At 42.0% G+C, this 18,807-nt stretch overlaps 2 protein-coding genes across 34 annotated transcripts in view; one reads left to right on the forward strand and one right to left on the reverse strand.

Moving 5' to 3' along the window:
- The window catches only part of DOCK9 (dedicator of cytokinesis 9), a 282,686-nt gene that overhangs the window by 195,159 nt on the left and 68,720 nt on the right, over positions 1 to 18,807 (forward strand). For 18 of the 33 annotated variants that reach the window (XM_067712891.1, XM_067712901.1, XM_067712906.1 and 15 more), the window contains exons 26-30: positions 175 to 300; positions 846 to 917; positions 15,557 to 15,703; positions 15,904 to 15,987; positions 16,724 to 16,835. In XM_067712891.1, coding sequence (XP_067568992.1) covers positions 175 to 300; positions 846 to 917; positions 15,557 to 15,703; positions 15,904 to 15,987; positions 16,724 to 16,835 — 541 coding nt within the window. Of the gene's footprint in view, positions 1 to 174; positions 301 to 845; positions 918 to 15,556; positions 15,704 to 15,903; positions 15,988 to 16,723; positions 16,836 to 17,200; positions 17,243 to 18,807 lie in introns of all 33 variants that reach the window. The other 15 variants (XR_010936755.1, XR_010936756.1, XM_067712884.1 and 12 more) reach the window with 1 other exon arrangement.
- On the reverse strand, positions 12,348 to 12,590 carry LOC137211440 (keratin-associated protein 3-1-like; the record flags this gene model as incomplete). The annotated part of the gene is made up of 1 exon (XM_067713914.1): positions 12,348 to 12,590. A coding segment is annotated over one exon (243 nt), but the record flags the coding sequence as incomplete, so codon positions are not given.

Consider the following 18,807-nt stretch of genomic DNA (forward strand, 5'->3'; position numbering starts at 1 on the left):
GGCTCCCTCTTCCTGTCACATGACAACCACCCTTCCCACCTTCCGTTTCCACACCTCCTCTCCCACCCATGCAGTTGTATCTCAGTCCCAGATCTCCATCCTTTGGAGCCTCTCCAGCTTTCAGCCCAACTTGGAGAACCGGTGCATTAAAATATCTTTCCCTTTTCTTCAAAGTATGCTTATAAGGCTGAGCCATATATTGCTTCCGAATACAAGACGGTGCATGAAGAGCTGACCAAATCCATGACCACAATTCTCAAGCCTTCCGCCGATTTCCTCACCAGCAACAAACTACTTAAGGTATGTCAGGAGGGCCAGTGTGGCTCTGTGGTATTGAAACAAGAAAATTCAGACTTCATGGCCTGATCGATTTCACCCTCTTTGTGTGCTTTTGGAGATAATCACCACCTCCTAAAAGGGGGTAACAGAGTTAGTTCTTCAGTACCAACTTCACTGCTTGTACTTGTGCTCCTAACAGAGCTGCAAGGTATTACTGTGTTCAAAGTTTCACAGTCATTATATTCAAACCGTTGGAGCACACTGAGTTAGAGACTATAAAGGCAAGTGTCCACGGGTGGAACCCAACCGAGAGGAAACGCCAGTGCGAATGAGCTGGCACCTCTGGTTGGCTGTGCCGTGCTGAGTGTATGGCATTGTTTACTGTTGGACACGTGGAAGCGGGTGCATCTGCCTTGCACCTCTGCTCTGGCAGCCATTCGCCAAGAGGCTCAGCTATGTTTTCAGGTCACACTTGTTTCACATCAGTGACATTGTCAGCCTAAGGGAGTAAATGTCTCACCTTCTGATTTGTTGTTTTCCTTACTGGATTCTTTTGTTTCTTTCAGTATTCATGGTTTTTCTTTGAAGTTTTGATCAAATCCATGGCTCAGCATTTGATAGAGAACTCCAAGGTTAAGGTATGTCACTTCCTCTCAGGGCTTACCTGGCAGTTCTTACGGGAAATTCTCTTTCATTGTGTTTGTAGCTAACACTTATTATTGCTTTCTATGTTCCAGTCACAGTACTGTTCTAGGGGCTTTCCAAGTAGTAAGTCATTTTGGCTGTATAACAACCCTATGGGGGAAGTACTAGTCTTATAGTTTTATAGATGAAGAAGGTGAGACCAGAGTGCTTGAGTTAACTACCCGGGATCACCCTGCAATGAATTGAGGGAGCCAGGCTTTGGGCCAGTCTGGCTCCAGAGCCCACACTCGTGGAGCTCTGTGTTATTAAATCCAGAGAAAAATAAGTCTTTTCCTTTGACTAGCTTAGAAATCTTCACATCTGCTGAAAAGGGAGTAGCAGTTTAAGCGTTCATTTCAAATGTAACTACCCAGTGTTTGTTAAGTGTCTTGAACATTGTAGAGATTTCTCAGCAACTTAGATGGGAAAGTCTGGTATGATCACACATCCTCTATGGCCAATTAGTGGACTCTGAGACAACTCCGTCTCCCCTGACGCATCCTCCCCATGGTGCCTGGGTGTGTGTGACCCTCTGGGTCCCCGTGCTGTCCCCTGGTTCCCACTGGTCTCTGCCATGAGATGAACAGACTCTGGCCTGATGCCCCCGCTGGCTGGCTGAGGCTCAGTGTAGATAAATGTTTATGGAATTCCAACGCAGTAAACCAAGGTGGCTGTGCGCAGAATTGCTTCTGAGACTCTCGGAGTCCCGGAGTTGCTGTATGACTGGATTCTTACTGTGTCATAGCTGTACAGAAGCGGGGTGTTGGTGACTATGGCCGGGAGCAGCAGGCGCTCATGTGGGGAGCAGGAGTCCTGGGGCCCAGCAGCCTCCTCAATGCACGTGGGAAGGAGGGCGGAGCCCCAGGGAGGGAGGCTCAAGATCTAGGTCCCCTGGACAAGGGATCTGGATGGAGAGGAAGCCTGGGGAAAGGCTGGTGGATCTTGTCAGGTGGAAGGCTGGTGGTTCAGAACCTAAAGCTGTGCTTTTCTTCTAGTAGAGCTGGAGCCTGCTCAGGAGGTTTCCTTTCTTTTCTTTTTTCTTTTAAATCCAATTTTAGTGCACAGGGAGATGCCAGATGGAGGTGGGCCCTGCCTTCCACAGAGTAGCGCACCATCTAAATCTTGCCAGCACAGCCTGCCAAGGGAAAAATCTAGCAGATTGTCTACTTGGCAGTATGCAGCTAAACAGGCATGCACACACACACACATGTTATTTTGCCTTTCTGTTAAAAATGCCCTATACAGGACAGGCTCTAGGCCTGTCGTCGTCTGCTGGGGCTGCCATCACAAGTACTATACACCAGGGGACTTAAACAACAGAAGTTTATTTCCTTGTGATCCTGGAGGCTAGATGTCTTGAGATCAAGGTGTCTGTAGGGTTGGTTTCTCAGGAGGCCTCTCTTCGTGGCTTGTGGGTGGCCTTCTTCTCCCTGTGTCCTCGCATGGTCTTCCCTCTGTGTGTGTCTGTGTCCTAATCTCTTCTTAATCCTGCTGGATTAAGGCTCATCTTGATGACCTAATTTTAACTTAATTTCCTCTTTGAAGACCCTATCTCCAAATGCACTTACATTCTGAGGTAGGGTTAGGACTTCAATATACGAATTTGGGGGGGAGGTTGGGAACAGGGACACAATTCAGTTCATAACTGAACTACTGGATTTTTCATCATTTTTGTCTTTAAATAAATGGGATCACTTCAGAGAGATTAGTAAACCTGATTATATTTTTAAAAAGAACTGATGTGTTCAGGAAGTATTCATTGAGCCCTTATTATATGACAGGCTCAGAGGTTACACGGTTAAATGTAGTATGATTTGTGCCCTCATGGAGTTCATGTGGGAAAGTGTGCAGTTAGACCACGGGAGCCATGTTCAAGGAGGTAAGGAACACTTTTGAAACATTCCTGAGAAGTATATTTATTTATTTTTATTTTTTTATACAGCAGGTTCTTTAGTTATCTATTTTATACATATTAGTATATACATGTCAATCCCAATCTCCCAGTTCATCCCACCACCACCACCTGCCCCCCAACGTTGCCCCCTTGGTGTCCATGTTTGTTCTCTACATCTGTGTCTCTATTTCTGCCTTGAAAACCGGTTCATCTGTACCATTTTTCTAGATTCCACATATATGTGTTAATATACGATATTTGTTTTTCTCTTTCTAACTTAATTCACTCTGTATGACAGTATCTAGGTCCATCCACGTCTCTATAAATGACCCAGTTTTGTTCCTTTTTATACCTGACTAATATTCCATTGTATATATATACCACATCTTCTTTATCCATTCCTTTGTCGATAGGCACTTAGGTTGCTTCCATGACCTGGCTATTGTAAATAGTGCTGCAGTGAACATTGGGGTGCATGACTCTTTTTGAATTATGGTTTTCTCAGGGTATATGCCCAGTAGTGGGATTGCTTGGTCATATGGTAATTCTATTTTTAGTTTTTTAAGGAACTTCCATACTGTTCTCCATAGTGGCTGTATCAATTTACATTTCCACCAACAGTGCAGGAGGGTTCCCTTTTCTCCACACCCTCTCCACCATTTGTTCTTTGCAGATTTTCTGATGATGCCCATTCTGACTGGTGTGAGGTGATACCTCATTGTAGTTTTGATTTGCATTTCTCTAATAATTAGCGATGTTGAGCAGCTTTTCATGTGCTTCTTGGCCATCTGTATGTCTTCTTTGGAGAAATGTCTACTTAGGTCTTCTGCCCATTTTTGCATTGGGTTGTTTGTTTTTTTAATATTGAGCTGCATGAGCTGTTTATATATTTTGGAAATTAATCCTTTATCTATTGATTCAGTTGCAAATATTTTCTCCCATTCTGAGAGTTGTCTTTTCATCTTATTTATAGTTTCCTTTGCTTTGCAAAAGCTTTTAAATTTCATTAGGTCCCATTTGTTTATTTTTCTTTTTGTTTCCATTACTCTAGGAGGTGGGTCAGAAAAGATCTTGCTGTGATTTATGTCAAAGAGTGTTCTTCCTGTGTTTTCCTCTAAGAGTTTTATAGTGCCAGGTCTTACATTTAGGTCTTTAATCCATTTTCAGTTTATTTTTGTGTATGGTGTTAGGGGGTGTTCTAATTTCATTCTTTTACATGTAGCTGTCCAGTTTTCCCAGCACCACTTATTGAAGAGACTGTCTTTTCTCCATTGTATATCCTTGCCTCCTTTGTCATAGATTAGTTGACCATAGGGGCATGGGTTTATCTCTGGACTTTCTATCCTGTTCCTTTGATCTATATTTCTGTTTTTCTGCCAGTACCATATTGTCTTGATTACTGTAGCTTTGTAGTGTAGTCTGAAGTCAGAGAGTCTGATTCCTCCAACTCTGTTTTTTTCCCTCAAGATTGCTTTGGCTATTTGGGGTCTTTTGTGTCTCCATACAACTTTTAAGATCTTTTGTTCTAGTTCTGTAAAAAATGCCATTGGTAATTTGATAGAGATTGCATTGAATCTGTATATTGCTTTGGGCAATATTGATTCTTCCAATCCAAGAGCATGGTATATCTCTCCATCTGTTTGTGACATCTTTGATTTCTTTCATCAGTGTCTTTTAGTTTTCTGAGCACAAGTCTTTTACCTCCTTAGGAAGATTTATTCCTAGGTATTTTATTCTTTTTGTTGCAATGGTGAATGGGATTGTTTTCTTAATTTCTCTTTCTGAACTTTCTTTATTAGTGTATAGGAATGCAAGAGATTTCTGTACATTAATTTGGTATCCTGCAACTTTACCAAATTCATCGATTAGCTCTAGTAGTTTTCTGGTGGCATCTTTAGGATTCTCTATGTATAGTATCATGTCATCTGCAAACAGTGACAGTTTTACTTCTTCTTTTCCAATTTGAATTCCTTTTATTTCTTTTTCTTCTCTGATTGCCGTGGGTAGGACTTCCAAAACTATGTTGAATAATAGTGGCAAGAGTGAACATCCTTGTCTTGTTCCTGATCTTAGAGGAAATGCATTCGGTTTTTCCCCATTGAGAGTGATGTTGGCTGTGGGTTTGTTGTATATGGCCTTTTAGGTAGGTTCTCTCCATGCCCACTTTCTGGAGATTTTTATCATAAATGGGTGTTGAATTTTGTCAAAAGCTTTTTCTGCATCTGTTGAGATGATCATATGGTTTTTATTCTTCACTTTGTTAATATGGTGTATCACATTGATTGATTTGCATATATTGAAGAATCCTTGCATCGCTGGGATAAATCCCACTTGATCATGGTGTATGATCCTTTTAATGTGTTGTTGGATTCTGTTTGCTAGTATTTTGTTGAGGATTTTTGCATCTATATTCATCAGTGATATTGGTTTGTAATTTTCTTTATTTGTAGTATCTCTGTCTGGTTTTGGTATTAGGGTGATGGTGGCCTTGTAGAATGAGTTTGGGAGTGTTCCTTCCTCTACAATTTTTTGGAAGATTTTGAGAAGGATAGGTGTTAGCTCTTCTCTAAATGTTTGATAGAATTCACCTGTGAAGCCATCTGGTCCTAGACTCTTGTTTGTTGGAAGATTTTTAATCACAGTTTCAATTTCATTACTTGTGTTTGGTCTTTCATATTTTCTATTTCTTCCTGGTTCAGTCTTGGAAGGTTATACCTTTTTAAGAATTTGTCCATTTCTTCTAGGTTGTCCATTTTATTGGCATATGGTTGCTTGTAGTAATCTCTCATGATCCTTTGTATTTCTGCAGTGTCAGTTGTTACTTCTCCTATTTCATTTCTAATTTTGTTGATTTGAATCTTTTCCCTTTTTTTCTTGATGAGTCTGGCTAATAGTTTGTCAATTTTATTTATCTTCTCAAAGAACCAGCTTTTAGTTTTATTGATCTCTGATATCGTTTCCTTCATTTCTTTCTCATTTATTTCTGCTTTGGTCTTTATGGTTTCTTTGCTTCTACTTTGGGTTTTGTTTGTTCTTCTTTCTCTAGTTCCCTTAGGTGTAAGGTTAGATTGTTTATTTGAGATGTTTCTTGTTCCTTGAGGCAGGATTGTATTGCTATGAACTTACAGCTGCTTTTGCTGCATCCCATAGGTTTTGGATCATCATCTTTTCATTGTCATTTGTCTCTAGGTATTTTTTGATTTCCTCTTTGATTTCTTCAGTGATCTCTTGATTATTTAGTAACCTATTGTTTAGCCTCCAAGTGTTTGTGTTTTTTAAGTTTTTTCCCCTGTAATTTCTGATCTCATAGTGTTGTGGTCGGAAAGGGTGCTTGATATGATTTTAAGTTTCTTAAATTAACTGAGGCTTGATTTGTGACCCAAGATATGATCTATCCTGGAGAATGTTCCGTGTGCACTTGAGAAGAAAGTGCAATCTGCTGTTTTTGGATGGAATGTCCTATAAATATCAATTAAATCTATCTGGTCTATTGTGTCATTTAAAGCTTGTGTATTTTTTATTAATTTTTTGTCTGGATGATCTGTCCATTGATGTAAGTGAGGTGTTAAAGTCCCCCACTCTTACTGTGTTACTGTCGATTTCCTCTTTTATAGCTGTTAGCATTTGCCTTATGTATTGAGTGCTCCTATGTTGGGTGCATATATATTTATAATTATTATATCTTCTTCTTGGATTGATCCTTTGATCATTAGGTCGTGTCCTTCCTTGTCTCTTATAACATTCTTTATTTTAAAGTCTATTTTGTCTGATAGGAGAATTGCTACTCCAGCTTTCTTTTGATTTTCATTTGCATAGAATATCTTTTTCCATCCCCTGACTTTCAGTCTGTATGTGTCCCTAGGTCTGAAGTGGGTCTCTTGGTAGACAGCATATATATGGGCCTTGTTTTTGTATCAGTTCAGTCAGTCTATGTCTTTTGGTTGGAGCATTTAATCCATTTACATTTAAGGTAATTATCAATATGCATGTTCCTGTTACCATTTTCTTAATTGTTTTGGGTTTGTTTTCGTAGGTCTTTTCCTTCTCTTGTGTTTCCTGCCTAGAGAAGTTCCTTTAGCATTTGTTGTAAAGCTGGTTTAGTGGTGCTGAATTCTCTTAGCTTTTGCTTGTCTATAAAGCTTTTGATTTCTCTGTCAAATCTGAATGAGATCCTTGCTGGGTAAAGTAATCTTGGTTGTAGGTCCTTCCCTTTCATTGCTTTAAATATATCGTGCCATTCCCTTCTGGCTTGTAGAGTTTCTGCTGAGAAATCAGCTGTTAACCTTATGGGAGTTCACTTGTATGTTATTTGTCGTTTTTCCCTGCTGCTTTTTTTTTTTTTTTTTTTGCGGTACGCGTGCCTCTCACAGTTGCGGCCTCTCCTGTTGTGGAGCACAGGCTCCGGACGTGCAGGCTCAGCGGCCATAGCTCACAGGCCCAGCCGCTCCACAGCATGTGGGATCTTCCCGGACCGGGGCACGAACCCGTGTCCCCTGCATCAGCAGGTGGACTCTCAACCACTGCACCACCAGGGAAGCCCTTCCCTGCTGCTTTTAATAATTTTTCTTTGTCTTTAATCCTTGTCAGTTTGATTACTGTGCGTCTCAGCGTGTTTCTCCTTGGGTTTATCCTGCCTGGGACTCTCTGCACTTCCTGGACTTGGGTGGCTATTTCCTTTCCCATGTTAGGAAAGTTTTTGACTATAATCTCTTCAAATATTTTCTCAGGTCCTTTCTCTTTCTCTTCTCCTTCTGGGACCCCTATAATGCAAATGTTGTTGAGTTTAATGTTGTCCCAGAGGTCTCTTAGGCTGGCTTCATTTCTTTTCATTCTTTTTTCTTTATTCTGTTCCATTGCAGTGAATTCCACCCTTCTGTCTTCCAGGTCACTTATGTGTTCTTCTGCCTCAGTTATTCTGCTATTGATTCCTTCCAGTGTGTTTTTCATTTCAGTTATTGTATTAATCATCTCTGTTTGTTTGTTTTTTAATTCTTCTAGGTGTTTATCCTTTAGTTCTCCAAGTCTTTGTTAAACATTTCTTGCATCTTCTCGACCTTTGCCTCCTTTCTTTTTCTGAGGTCCTGGATCATCTTCAGTATCATTATTCTGAGTTCTTTTTCTGGAAGGTTGCCTATCTCCACCTCATTTAGTTGTTTTTCTGGGTTTTTATCTTGTTCCTTCATCTGAGACATAGTCCTCTGCCTTTTCATTTTGTTTATCTTTCTGTGAATGTGGTTTTCTTTCCACAGGCTACAGGATTGTAGTTCATCTTGCTTCTGTCTGCCCTCTTGTGGATGAGGCTATCTGAGAGGTTTGTGCAAGCTTCCTCATGGAGGGACTGGTTGAGAAGTATATTTAAAATCAACTATCAGTGTCATCTATCTGAGAACTGTGATAAAAAATTAATAAAGGAATTTAATTGTGTGTGATCTTTTCTCAAGATGGCAAATTAAACCGTAGAACTTTAGGGTCAGTAGGGACCAGAAAGCTAACTTCTTGTCCAACTCCTCCCTTATTTCACAGAGGTAGAGACGGAAGTCTGTACCCATGAAGTGACCTGCCCAGGGTCACACAATTGAGCAGAGCCAAGAGTCATGCTAGAGGCAGGATCAGCCTATCTCAAGTGTTCTGCCATTCCCAGCCTATAACCCCATTCTCCAACGCCACGAGGGAATAGTTTGTACTTGGAACTTTACACAAAGCACTCAGATGCTGCCATGCAGAACCTTTTCTGTAAGTTAATTATATCTTGGTCTCAAAACAGCATTCAGACAGTTTTTAGAAGTAGTTTATTTTAAAATTATCCAGTTTGCAAAGAAACACAGGCATCCAAAAGGAGAAAGCTTAATCGCAGCATAATTTACTATAAAAAGAGATTCAAAACACCAGCTCCCCACTTTGGGGAGTTTGACATTATTCACTTTTAGAGGGTCTCTCCTGTGGCTTCTGCTTCCATGTCACCCAAGATAGCATCCTTCCCCTAAATCATGCCGCCCTTCCCCTAAACCACACCTTGATCTAGGAACTTCTCTCAGTTTTTGAAGCGTGCATTAACTTTGCCTCATATCTTAGGAGTAATGAGTTTTTATGTTTGAATTATTTATTTTAATGTTTGTCTTATATTTACATATTAAGAATTGCATGTCCTAGTCCCTGATCCCTGTGTTCTGGATTTAGGGAACAAGTTCATAGTCACCATTTCTGTACCACTTGTGATTTCCAGAATCATGATCAGATCCCCTCAGAGTTTTTCTGTTTTTAGGCTGAAGGTTGTCAGTATAATCCAATGTGTTTATAATCCCGACCTTGACTTTCTTCCTCATTGGTGAGTCTGTCTTAAAGTGCCATGAACAGGCACACAACTGTCTTGTAGGGGCACCTGGGCCATGGATTCATGTAAGAGCCAGATGTTGCTTTCAGTGTTGCTGAAAGCCCTGCCCAAGGATATCTGCCGTGGATCAGCATTTGGGGGCATAGTGTGTCTTGAACTGAGGCCTTCATTTTCCAGTCCCGGTGCTGGCAGGGTTGTTCCATCTGATGCCCATATATGAGGAGGGATAAATCTGCACGCTGTTGTACCGAAGATGAAGGCAACCATGTATATATGTCCACCTTCCCGTCCGCGGCCAAGCAAACTACACTTTGCTACACTTGCGGAGGAGAGCTGTGAATCGGAGCCTCTCTGAACTAGCATCTAAAGTAATCAATTTCTTTACTACCGCAGGTGAACCTGCAAAGTTTGGATTGATAACATATGACTGTGCCAAACTTGAGTGTTTTATAGGTGAGGTCCTTAGAATTTGTAATAAGGAGTTTTTGAGAAAGATACAAAACAGGCCTCATTGGGGCTTACTGAGGAGTTCCCACTCTGCCTCTAAGGTCAGCATATTTTAGGTGTGTTTTTTCTGTCATTTATTTTTAGCAACTGTAATTTCAGCAGACTCATTTTGAGTTTCCTTCCATCCCATACTGAATCACGCAAATTGTTAGCATTCCACAGGTGTTCCTCGGGGAAGCTGGAAACCTGGCAGTGGACAGGATGAATATCTACCTTTAAGTGTCAGTTGTTTAGCTTTCAACCATTTTCTGTCTTAATTGAGCAAGGAAAGAGCTTTCATTTGAAGAGTGAACAAAAGGGTGGTATATGGTTCATGTTCTAAGTGTACTGCCTGGACTTCCTCTAAACCATATGTGTGAACTCTATACATACATGATGGCAGAACAGTAATAGCCATACTTCCATCCATGAGTCATTGTTTCAAATAGTGTTTGTTCTGTGCAGAGCACTGAGGAGAAATGCAGGTAGAGTGGAGGGTGCGTCCTCAACCTTGAAGCTCACAGAGTCCTTGGAGAAGGAGAACATACAGTCAGAGGAGAGTGCAGGAAGGTGTACAAGCTCCAACGTGGTAGATTCACGTGGAGCTGGAGCTGGAACTTTACCTGGGCCTAGAAGGATTATTTTGGGGAGCTTTGTGGTCAAGCAGCAGACGATTTGGTAGAGACCATAGAAAGGCAGGGTAGTGACAAGATGAAAGAGAGTGTAAATGTTAGCAGAGTGATTGGGAAACTTCTGTACCAATGAGTCTCCCTTCCTCCTGGAGTTTAAATAGTCTGTGGAACAGATTAATGCACCTGTCATTGTTTATATGTCTTTTATTTATTTATTTTTTTTAGCTCTCTAAATGACATTTTCTGGTGATGCTGATGAAGATCTAGCATTGGGAGGGAAGAGGTAGGCTTGAGGATGAGGACACAAACCATTATGAATGAATAAGAGAGGATATTAAGACAGAACCAATAATTTGACCCAGCAATTATACTTCTAAAGTATTTACCAAAGAGAAATGAAAACAGATATCCACACAAAGACCTGTATGCCAATGTGCATAGCAGTTTTATTCATAGGAGCCCAAACTGGAAATGTCCATTAACTGGTGAATGATAGACAGGTTGTGGTAACTCCATACAATGAAATACTACTTAGTAATAAAAAGGAACAAAGTATTGATTTGATTTCCATCCAGTAACACGGATGGATCTCGAAAGCATTATGTTATGTGAAGGAGGTCACTGTGGTCACATATACACGATACACTATACACTGTATGTGTTCATTTATATGACATTCTAGAAAAAGGTAAACTACAGGGACAGAAAACAGAGCAGTGGTTTCCAGGGGCCAGCGTGGGGGAGGGGATTCAAAGGGACAAGAGGAATTTTTTTGTTTTTTTTTTTGCGGTACGCGGGCCTCTCACTGTTGTGGCCTCTCCCGTGGCGGAGCACAGGCTCCGGACACGCAGGCTCAGCGGCCATGGCTCACGGGCCCAGCTGCTCTGTGGCACGTGGGATCTTCCCAGACCGGGGCACGATCCTGTGTCCCCTGCATCGGCAGGTGGACTCTCAACCACTGCACCACCAGGGAAGCCCAAGAGGAAGTTTTTTGGGTGATAGAAATGGACTGTATCTTGGCTGTGGTAGTGGTTACACAGCTGTATTCATTTGTCCAGATGAACCCAACTGTGTACCTTAAAAGGGTGAATTTTAGTGTATGTAAATTAAACCTCAATAAATCTGACTTAGAACGTAGTAAAGTCAGATTGAATGGGGGATAAAAGGCCACCTGGATATTAAGTGTGAGCGTACAGTAGAATGGAGCTTTCCAAAGAGAGAATCGGGGCATGGTTTACCAGGGAAGGTGGAGGTGATCAGTTTTCTTGGGAGATCTTATGCTTTAGGGCTATGGGTTCAGCTGCTGTGACAGAGATCTAAAGTAATATTGACACACAAGAGAAAAAGTTTATTTCTTCTCACCTCAAAGTCCAGGGTAGTATGGGGGTTCCATTCCACAGAGTTACAGAGGCCCAGACTCCTTCCATTTCCCTCCTTTGTCTACCTGGAGGGCTGCTCGTCCTCCTGATCTGAATGGGTCACCCCCATGCCCACGTGAGCCAGCACGAAGGGGAGGGCAGCCTTTTCCCTGTAAGGATATGGCACCAGCAGGGTGCAGAGAGAAGTAAACACAGAAAGGTTAGAGAGAAGACCGAGTTCTGCAGATGAAAACGAGGACACGGGAGAAGGAAAGAACTTGCAGGACAAAAGAGAGAAGTGATGTAGGGATTCCAGTGAGAGGGAGTAACTTGAGACTGCTGGAAATGTCATTGGCAAATTTCTTGTCTATCCCATTACTTTTCTGTTGTTACTGTCGTTTGCTAAGCCAGGAGAATGAAGTTTATTAACTAGTAGTCTTATTTATTGTTAACACTGAGCAGTGAAATGGCCTGTAGAAGAGAGGTCTCTACACCCAGGAGAGTAGAACACAGCAAGGAGCACAGCACTGAACGCGTGAAGGCTTTTGGATGTCCTTGCGCAGTGGGCAGCGACTTGGGTGGCAGTGGATGCGGCACCCAGATGATGTAGGACATGGTATAGCCCCTCGCTGGTGTCTGTGGAGACGTGGCTGTCAGCAGCAGGGCCCGCAGGGCCCTTCGCTTCAAGGCTGAGTGTGGGTCATCAGGGAGATCCCACTCAGGCCAGGGGTCTGGTGGCAGGAGCTGAGCAGCCAGCAGGAGGACATGAAGGTGTCGGGCTGACAGCAGGGTGGGGGGCATGGGGCGCAGCAGGTGGGCTGGAAGAGGCAGATCAGGTGTGGGCAGGTGCTGGGCCGGCAGACCGAGCACCGGCAGCCCTTGTTGGAGGCATAGATGGTTGTGGCCGGGCCACTGTGGACGCTGCAGCATTACCAAAGGGAGATCCGGCTGCAGGACATGGTCAGGAGGTAGGTTTCGTTTGGCTGAGAAGTCTCCTGCTGTCTTAGTGTCTGTCCTCTCCTGAGCCAGCGCTTATAACACTCCCCTAGATATCAGCTCATTAGCCTAGATCATGTTCTTCCATCTCAGTTTATAATAATCTCCATAAAGTCATCTCATTACCTCAGTCTTTATTACCCTTCAATGTGTGTCTTGCCTCATTGCTTTGTTGCCAAATGAGGACTCTAGACAATGGCTGTTTGTCACTGCAGGGAGAGCTTTATCTCACCATTAAAAAAATTTTATTATAGACATTTTTAAAAAGAAAAAGAAAGGGAATAGTTTCATGAATCTCATGTGCCTCTCACCCACCCAGCTTCAACAGTTATCAACACTCTGCCATTCTTGCTTTAGGTATCCACCCTCATACTTCTTTTTTCCTAGAGTATTTTTAAAGCAGTTCCCCAATATTTTATCATTTCATCTATAAAACTAGTGTATAATATCCAATGGATAAAGCCTTAAAAAAGAATAACCATTGCACCATATGACACTCAATAAAGTTAGAAATATTTCTCTATTATCATCCAACACCCCATCTGTATTCCGTTTCCCCCAGGTGTCTTAAAAATGTCATTTTACAGTTGGTCTGAATCAGGATCTAAACATAGTCCACACACTGCATTGGGTTGATGTGTCTCTGAAGTTTCTTGGATCCTCACACTGTTTCCTCTCCATTTGTTTGTTTCTTTAATGCAGTGTATTTGTTGAAGAAAGTAGACCATTTGTCCTGCAGAATTTTCCATATTCTAGATTTGGCCAGTTGTAACCTTGCAGTGATACGTGACATGATTCTCTGTACCCTCTGTATCCTGTACCCTTGTGTAGTGATATCTAGAGGCTTAATTCCATCCAGGTTTGATTTTCTTTGTGGCAAGGATACACCTTGGCTGGTGCTACTGTATCACGTCAGAGGCATAGGAGTCTGGTTGTCCCACTTTTAGTTATAATAATATTGACTAATGGGTTCCATTCGGTCCACCCCATGCTGCCATTATAGAGTTCCCGTCCACTTTTCATGGTTTAAGCAGCTGTTGACTCAGCCCCATTCTGTAGGCTTTTCTTGGGAGACCTCTTTTTTAGGAATGGCCAGCTTAGGTAGCTGGCGGTCATGCCTGGTGGTTAGAGTTGGCCTTACCTGGGTTCCTGGAAGCTGATCATCTGTTGAGGCTGACACCTCAGGATATAGAGTTACTGGTTTGCACATATGGAACAAAGTCCTTTTGGAATTTAAAATTTTACTCTTCTGTTTTTGAAAGTAGGTAAACTTCCATTTCTTATGACTTGATCCTTCCCTCACTGGATTCTTGAGTTTATGTACATTTACAAAGATTGTCTTGTTATTGGTTTGAGAACTGAGATTATTACAAAGCTGGCATTTCAAAATTTCATAGTAGGTTCTGGTATTTAATGCATAAAATAATGCATGCTTTCATAGCATAAATACCTAGGCTCCAGTTCTAGTTTTACAAAATACTATTTGTTTGATACTAGGATACTGGTTTGGCTGCTCCAAAAGAGGCCAAAATAATAGTGGCTAAATTAAGACAGAAGGTTCATTTCTCTCTTTTGGAAAATTATGAGCCAGTAGGCAGCTCAGACAGTGGGGATCTTGTCCCGCAAGGTCATTCAGGGACTCAAGCTCCTATCCAACTCTCCAGCCCAGGTGTCACCCTCGTCTGCATAGCTGAGAAGCTGGCTCACCACCACTCCACATTCCAGGCAGTGGCAAAGAGGAGGACTTGGTAGGCAAGCAGCTCCTTTTATGAGAAAGGCAAGCCTCTTACAGCCCATTGGCCAGAACTAGTCACATGGCCATTATCTTGGCACAACTTATGCTGGGAAATGCAGTCTCTAGCTGGGCAGCCATGTGCCCTGTAAAACCCAGGAGTTCGGCCACTGAAAGGGAGAAGGAAAGGAAAGATATTAAAGGTCAGTTAGTATTTTTTATTGAATCCTTCCAAGCTTCAGTTTCATCTCATCTGTAATGTGGGGATGAAAACACCCCCCTGTTGTGGCTGTTAGAATTACGTGCTCTTAGAATCACGTGCATGCACGGGTAAGTGTCGCGGAGCATCCAGTTCAGCCCCCTTCACATTCCAGGCCTTCAATAAATGGTTCCATGCACTGGGGCCAGAGGGGGCAGCGCAGCATCACAGAGCAGAAAGAGCATAGGCTTTAAACTCATTGTAGATCTGGCTTTGAATCTTGTTATTGTTAGCTGTGTGACTGAAGACACATTTACCTAACCTCTCTGACCCTCTATAATATGAGGGTGTTTAAGAATTTAATGAAAAAGTACATAAAAATATCTAGTGCAGTGCCTGGTGTGTAGAAGATATATGGTAAGTGGTAGCTAATTGCTAAGTGATCTGTGTGTAATTTCTTAGGCAAGCGTTCCTGATGGGGAAAAATTATTATGTAAAGTCAATTTAAAGAGGACTTCTAAGCAGTTTCAACTAGTGACATACAGTCACCATTCTGTGTGTGTTCAGTTTGAGTACTTGAGGATTAAACCTAAGACAGTGTTTTCTAAAGAAAGCTCTGAAAGATACAGGCATGAGAATCAAAGTAAAAGGCAGTAAAAATGCTGGTCTGATCAGAATCTCTGGAAGTAAAGGTGCATCTCCACATTTTTATAAATACCTCCACAGTGGTCTTTATCATACTGAAGTCTAACGTCTCAGACCTGATCCACAGCATTTATTTGAAGTATTAGAATACTCATACAGTACTTCGAGAGAAGAAAGAATAATTTATCTTATCTAATTTCAGATAAATAAGATGAGAGCCCTGGGTTTTTGAAATGAACTCAGGGATGAGGTGGGGTTTTTTTTCCCCTCGAAGGTTGCAACTTAAAAAATAATAAATGTTTGCTCTAAATCCTTTTTAGTTATTGCGAAACCAGAGATTTCCTGCATCCTATCATCATGCAGTGGAAACTGTTGTGAATATGCTGATGCCACACATCACTCAGAAGTTTCGAGATAACCCGGAGGCGTCTAAGAATGCGAATCATAGCCTGGCTGTGTTCATCAAGGTGGGGGCCTCCGGGGAAGAGGGTGTCTGCCGAGTGCCTAATGTGCTTTTTCTAGCAGAGTGACTCGTACATATAGATGCTTAGTGAACGTTGATGGCAGGTTTTTATGCCAAAGGATAAACTTACAATAAATGCAGATTAGAAGCCAACTTTCAAAAAAAGCCTAAATACTTAAACTTTGTGGGTTGTTTCCTCCACAGAGATGTTTCACCTTCATGGATAGGGGCTTTGTCTTTAAGCAGATCAACAACTACATCAGCTGCTTTGCTCCTGGAGATCCTAAGGTAGCCTGTGCGCACGTGTGCACGTGTGTGTGTGTGTGTGTGTGTGTGTGTGTGTGTGTTACACACTGTTCTTTTTGTCTCTCTGAGTGACATCTGGATACCCACCTGTTTCTCTTGGTTCACATCAGAATTTTCTTTCAGTCCCAGAGGCACTATTCATTCTCCTCTCTTGGAGATACTAACTAGTACTAACTAGTACTTGCATTAATGTGTGAGATATTAAGGACACAGTAATTCCATATGCAACATAAATACCTGTTGATTTTTCTCATAAATACCTTAAATGACTTCTCAGCTGCAAAACTAAAAGTATATGTGTTGCAAATCATAGTTTATTTAACAAGGTAACAGAAATAACCATGTAGCCTTTCTCTGCTAGAATTATCTGTCTCTTCCCTTGCGTGTCTATTTTAAAGCTCTGCCTTACGCATTTTTTTATTGCACTGAACCTGTGCCTATAATTATAAGCTGCCTGAAATCCTTTATTGAAGTAAGAGGAGCATAAATCATAAATGCCCTAAAAGTCAGTGGAGGACATTGTTTAATGAAATGTGTTCCCAATTTTCAAACAAATCCCTGCAGACATTCTGAAATCTGTAAAATAGCCCAGAGCCTGCAGCTCTAAGACAGGGAAGAGGCTAAAGACAAGTGTGTGATTCCTAATAGGTTTTTCAGGAGGCTGTATAAAGTATCCACTGAGGCATTTAACTTACGACTAACCATATTTTTCCTGCAGACCCTCTTTGAATACAAATTTGAATTTCTCCGTGTGGTGTGCAATCATGAACATTATATTCCATTGAATTTACCAATGCCATTTGGAAAAGGCAGGATTCAAAGATATCAAGGTAATTTATCTTTAAATATATTAATCCTAGTCTTTTTAGAAAGAGAGCCATTCATTTTTAATAAGAAAAGAGAATTAGTTCACACATGACATTCAAATTATCTGATATTTTTCATTGATGAATTGATTTTTTTCTTGTTAAATTTCCATTAAAAAAAATTGATAAAATGCTCTGTAGGAACTTACTTTTTTTTAGCAAATTTACCAGACTACAGATCATGCCAGTGTGCAAATTTACCAGACTACAGATCATGCCAGTGTGACTCTTTTTCATTGAAAAGTTCCATTGCTTAAACAATAGTAATCCATTTTATTTACTGTAGTTTATTTTTATTTGTTTCACTTTTCTTTTTTCTTGTGAATTAGCTTTTCTTTCACCAGCTGTGGAGTCAAATGACACTCCTGTAGGTAGGTGTGGGGTGTGACGCTTGCTTTCTTGCATCTTCCTCCTTTAAAAGAAAAAGAATGCAAGTGATTGCTGAAATGCTTACGTATGCTATTCATGTAGGCATTTGCCATATACTTGGATCAGTTTTAAAATTGATGATAAACCAGTGAATTTGTTCTCACTGTAGCTAAGACATTGCCACAGCATCCCCAGGAGTCATCTGGTTTTTTGCTCCTGGGGTCACTAGGTCCTCTAGGACGTTTCTTTAAGAAGTAAAGCAAATAAACAAAAAGCTCTGCTTCATTTCAAAAATGTATTATTCCACCATTTTCATAGTCCTTGTTTATAGCAGTAGCAGTAAGCTATGTCACAAGCAACATGGCTTTTCACATGCTTTTTATGTTTGCATGCTGAGTCTTTATTAACTGTTCTGTATCCTTTCTGAGTTTGAAGAGAATTAAGCTCACAGAGATTTCTTTGTCTTCACTGAGTAAGTCAAATGAATCAAATTCGTCTCTTGGATCTGTCAAGTAATATCTAGCACCTTGTATGTGCTCAGGATTATTTATGCTAAAGGAGAGAAAAAGTGGAAGGATGCCACCAAACTATTAATGACACCTAAATCAACTGACTCTGAAATTCAGAGAGAAACTCACAAAGGAATTCATTCAGAGACATAAATACCTTGCCTTTTAAAGAGCAAGAAGGGGGACTGCGGCCTGAAGTCGGTGGTCATGCATTCAGCAAATACTTGCTCAGCACCAACTCTACCTAGCCTTGGGATAGAGTTGTGGACAAGAAGGATGAAATCCCCTGCTGTCTTACCTGTGTGAAATATGTAGAACATGAGAGAGTGATAAGTGCTACGGAGAGAGAAATAAAGCAAGGGAAGGGGATAGGAAATGGGCTGGCATTGAGATCGGGTGGCCAGGCAAAGCCTCACTGAGAAGGCAACTTTGGGGTGATAATTGAAGAAGGTGAGGGGTTGAGCTCCTGGGCTGTTCAGCATCCCCCATCCAACCCCAGCCCGCCCGCCTGTCCCACCCTGCACTGTTCCCCACATGCCGGGCACACCTGCTGCTCCCAGCTCCTCACACATGGCAGGCCCTCCCCACACTTCTCAGCCTCACATAGCACCTCCGTGGGCATCCTCTCTTCCTCCTGGCCAGTCACTCAGCACCTCCCCTGTGGGCCCAGCCAGGTCTCCCCCTTGCCTCTCCCAGCGCCCCACCTGGAGTGAACTGCTCCCTACCCTGCACCCCAGACCCTCCTTCACCCCACCTTCAGTTCCTAGCCCACCTGTCCTTGGAGACTGTGACCGTTTTCCTCTCACCTCTCAGGGTGCTGAGGATAGCTCTTGCTGCCCAGCGGTTGGGCAGTGAACATGTGCTAATGTCCGTCTTCCCCACTGGCCCAGGTGTCTATCCTGTAGAACCAAGTGAGGAGTGAGGAGGAGACCCTTCAGGTACCCCACAGACTCGCACAAGCTCTTAGTAGACTGTCGGGGTATTTGGTGGCTAGAAGGGCTGCCCTAGGCAGGTGGTGGGTCAGCTACAGATAATTTCCATAACTGCACTGATAGGAA

This window comes from Pseudorca crassidens, chromosome 18 (assembly GCF_039906515.1).
Source record: "Pseudorca crassidens isolate mPseCra1 chromosome 18, mPseCra1.hap1, whole genome shotgun sequence".
NCBI lineage: Eukaryota > Metazoa > Chordata > Mammalia > Artiodactyla > Delphinidae > Pseudorca > Pseudorca crassidens.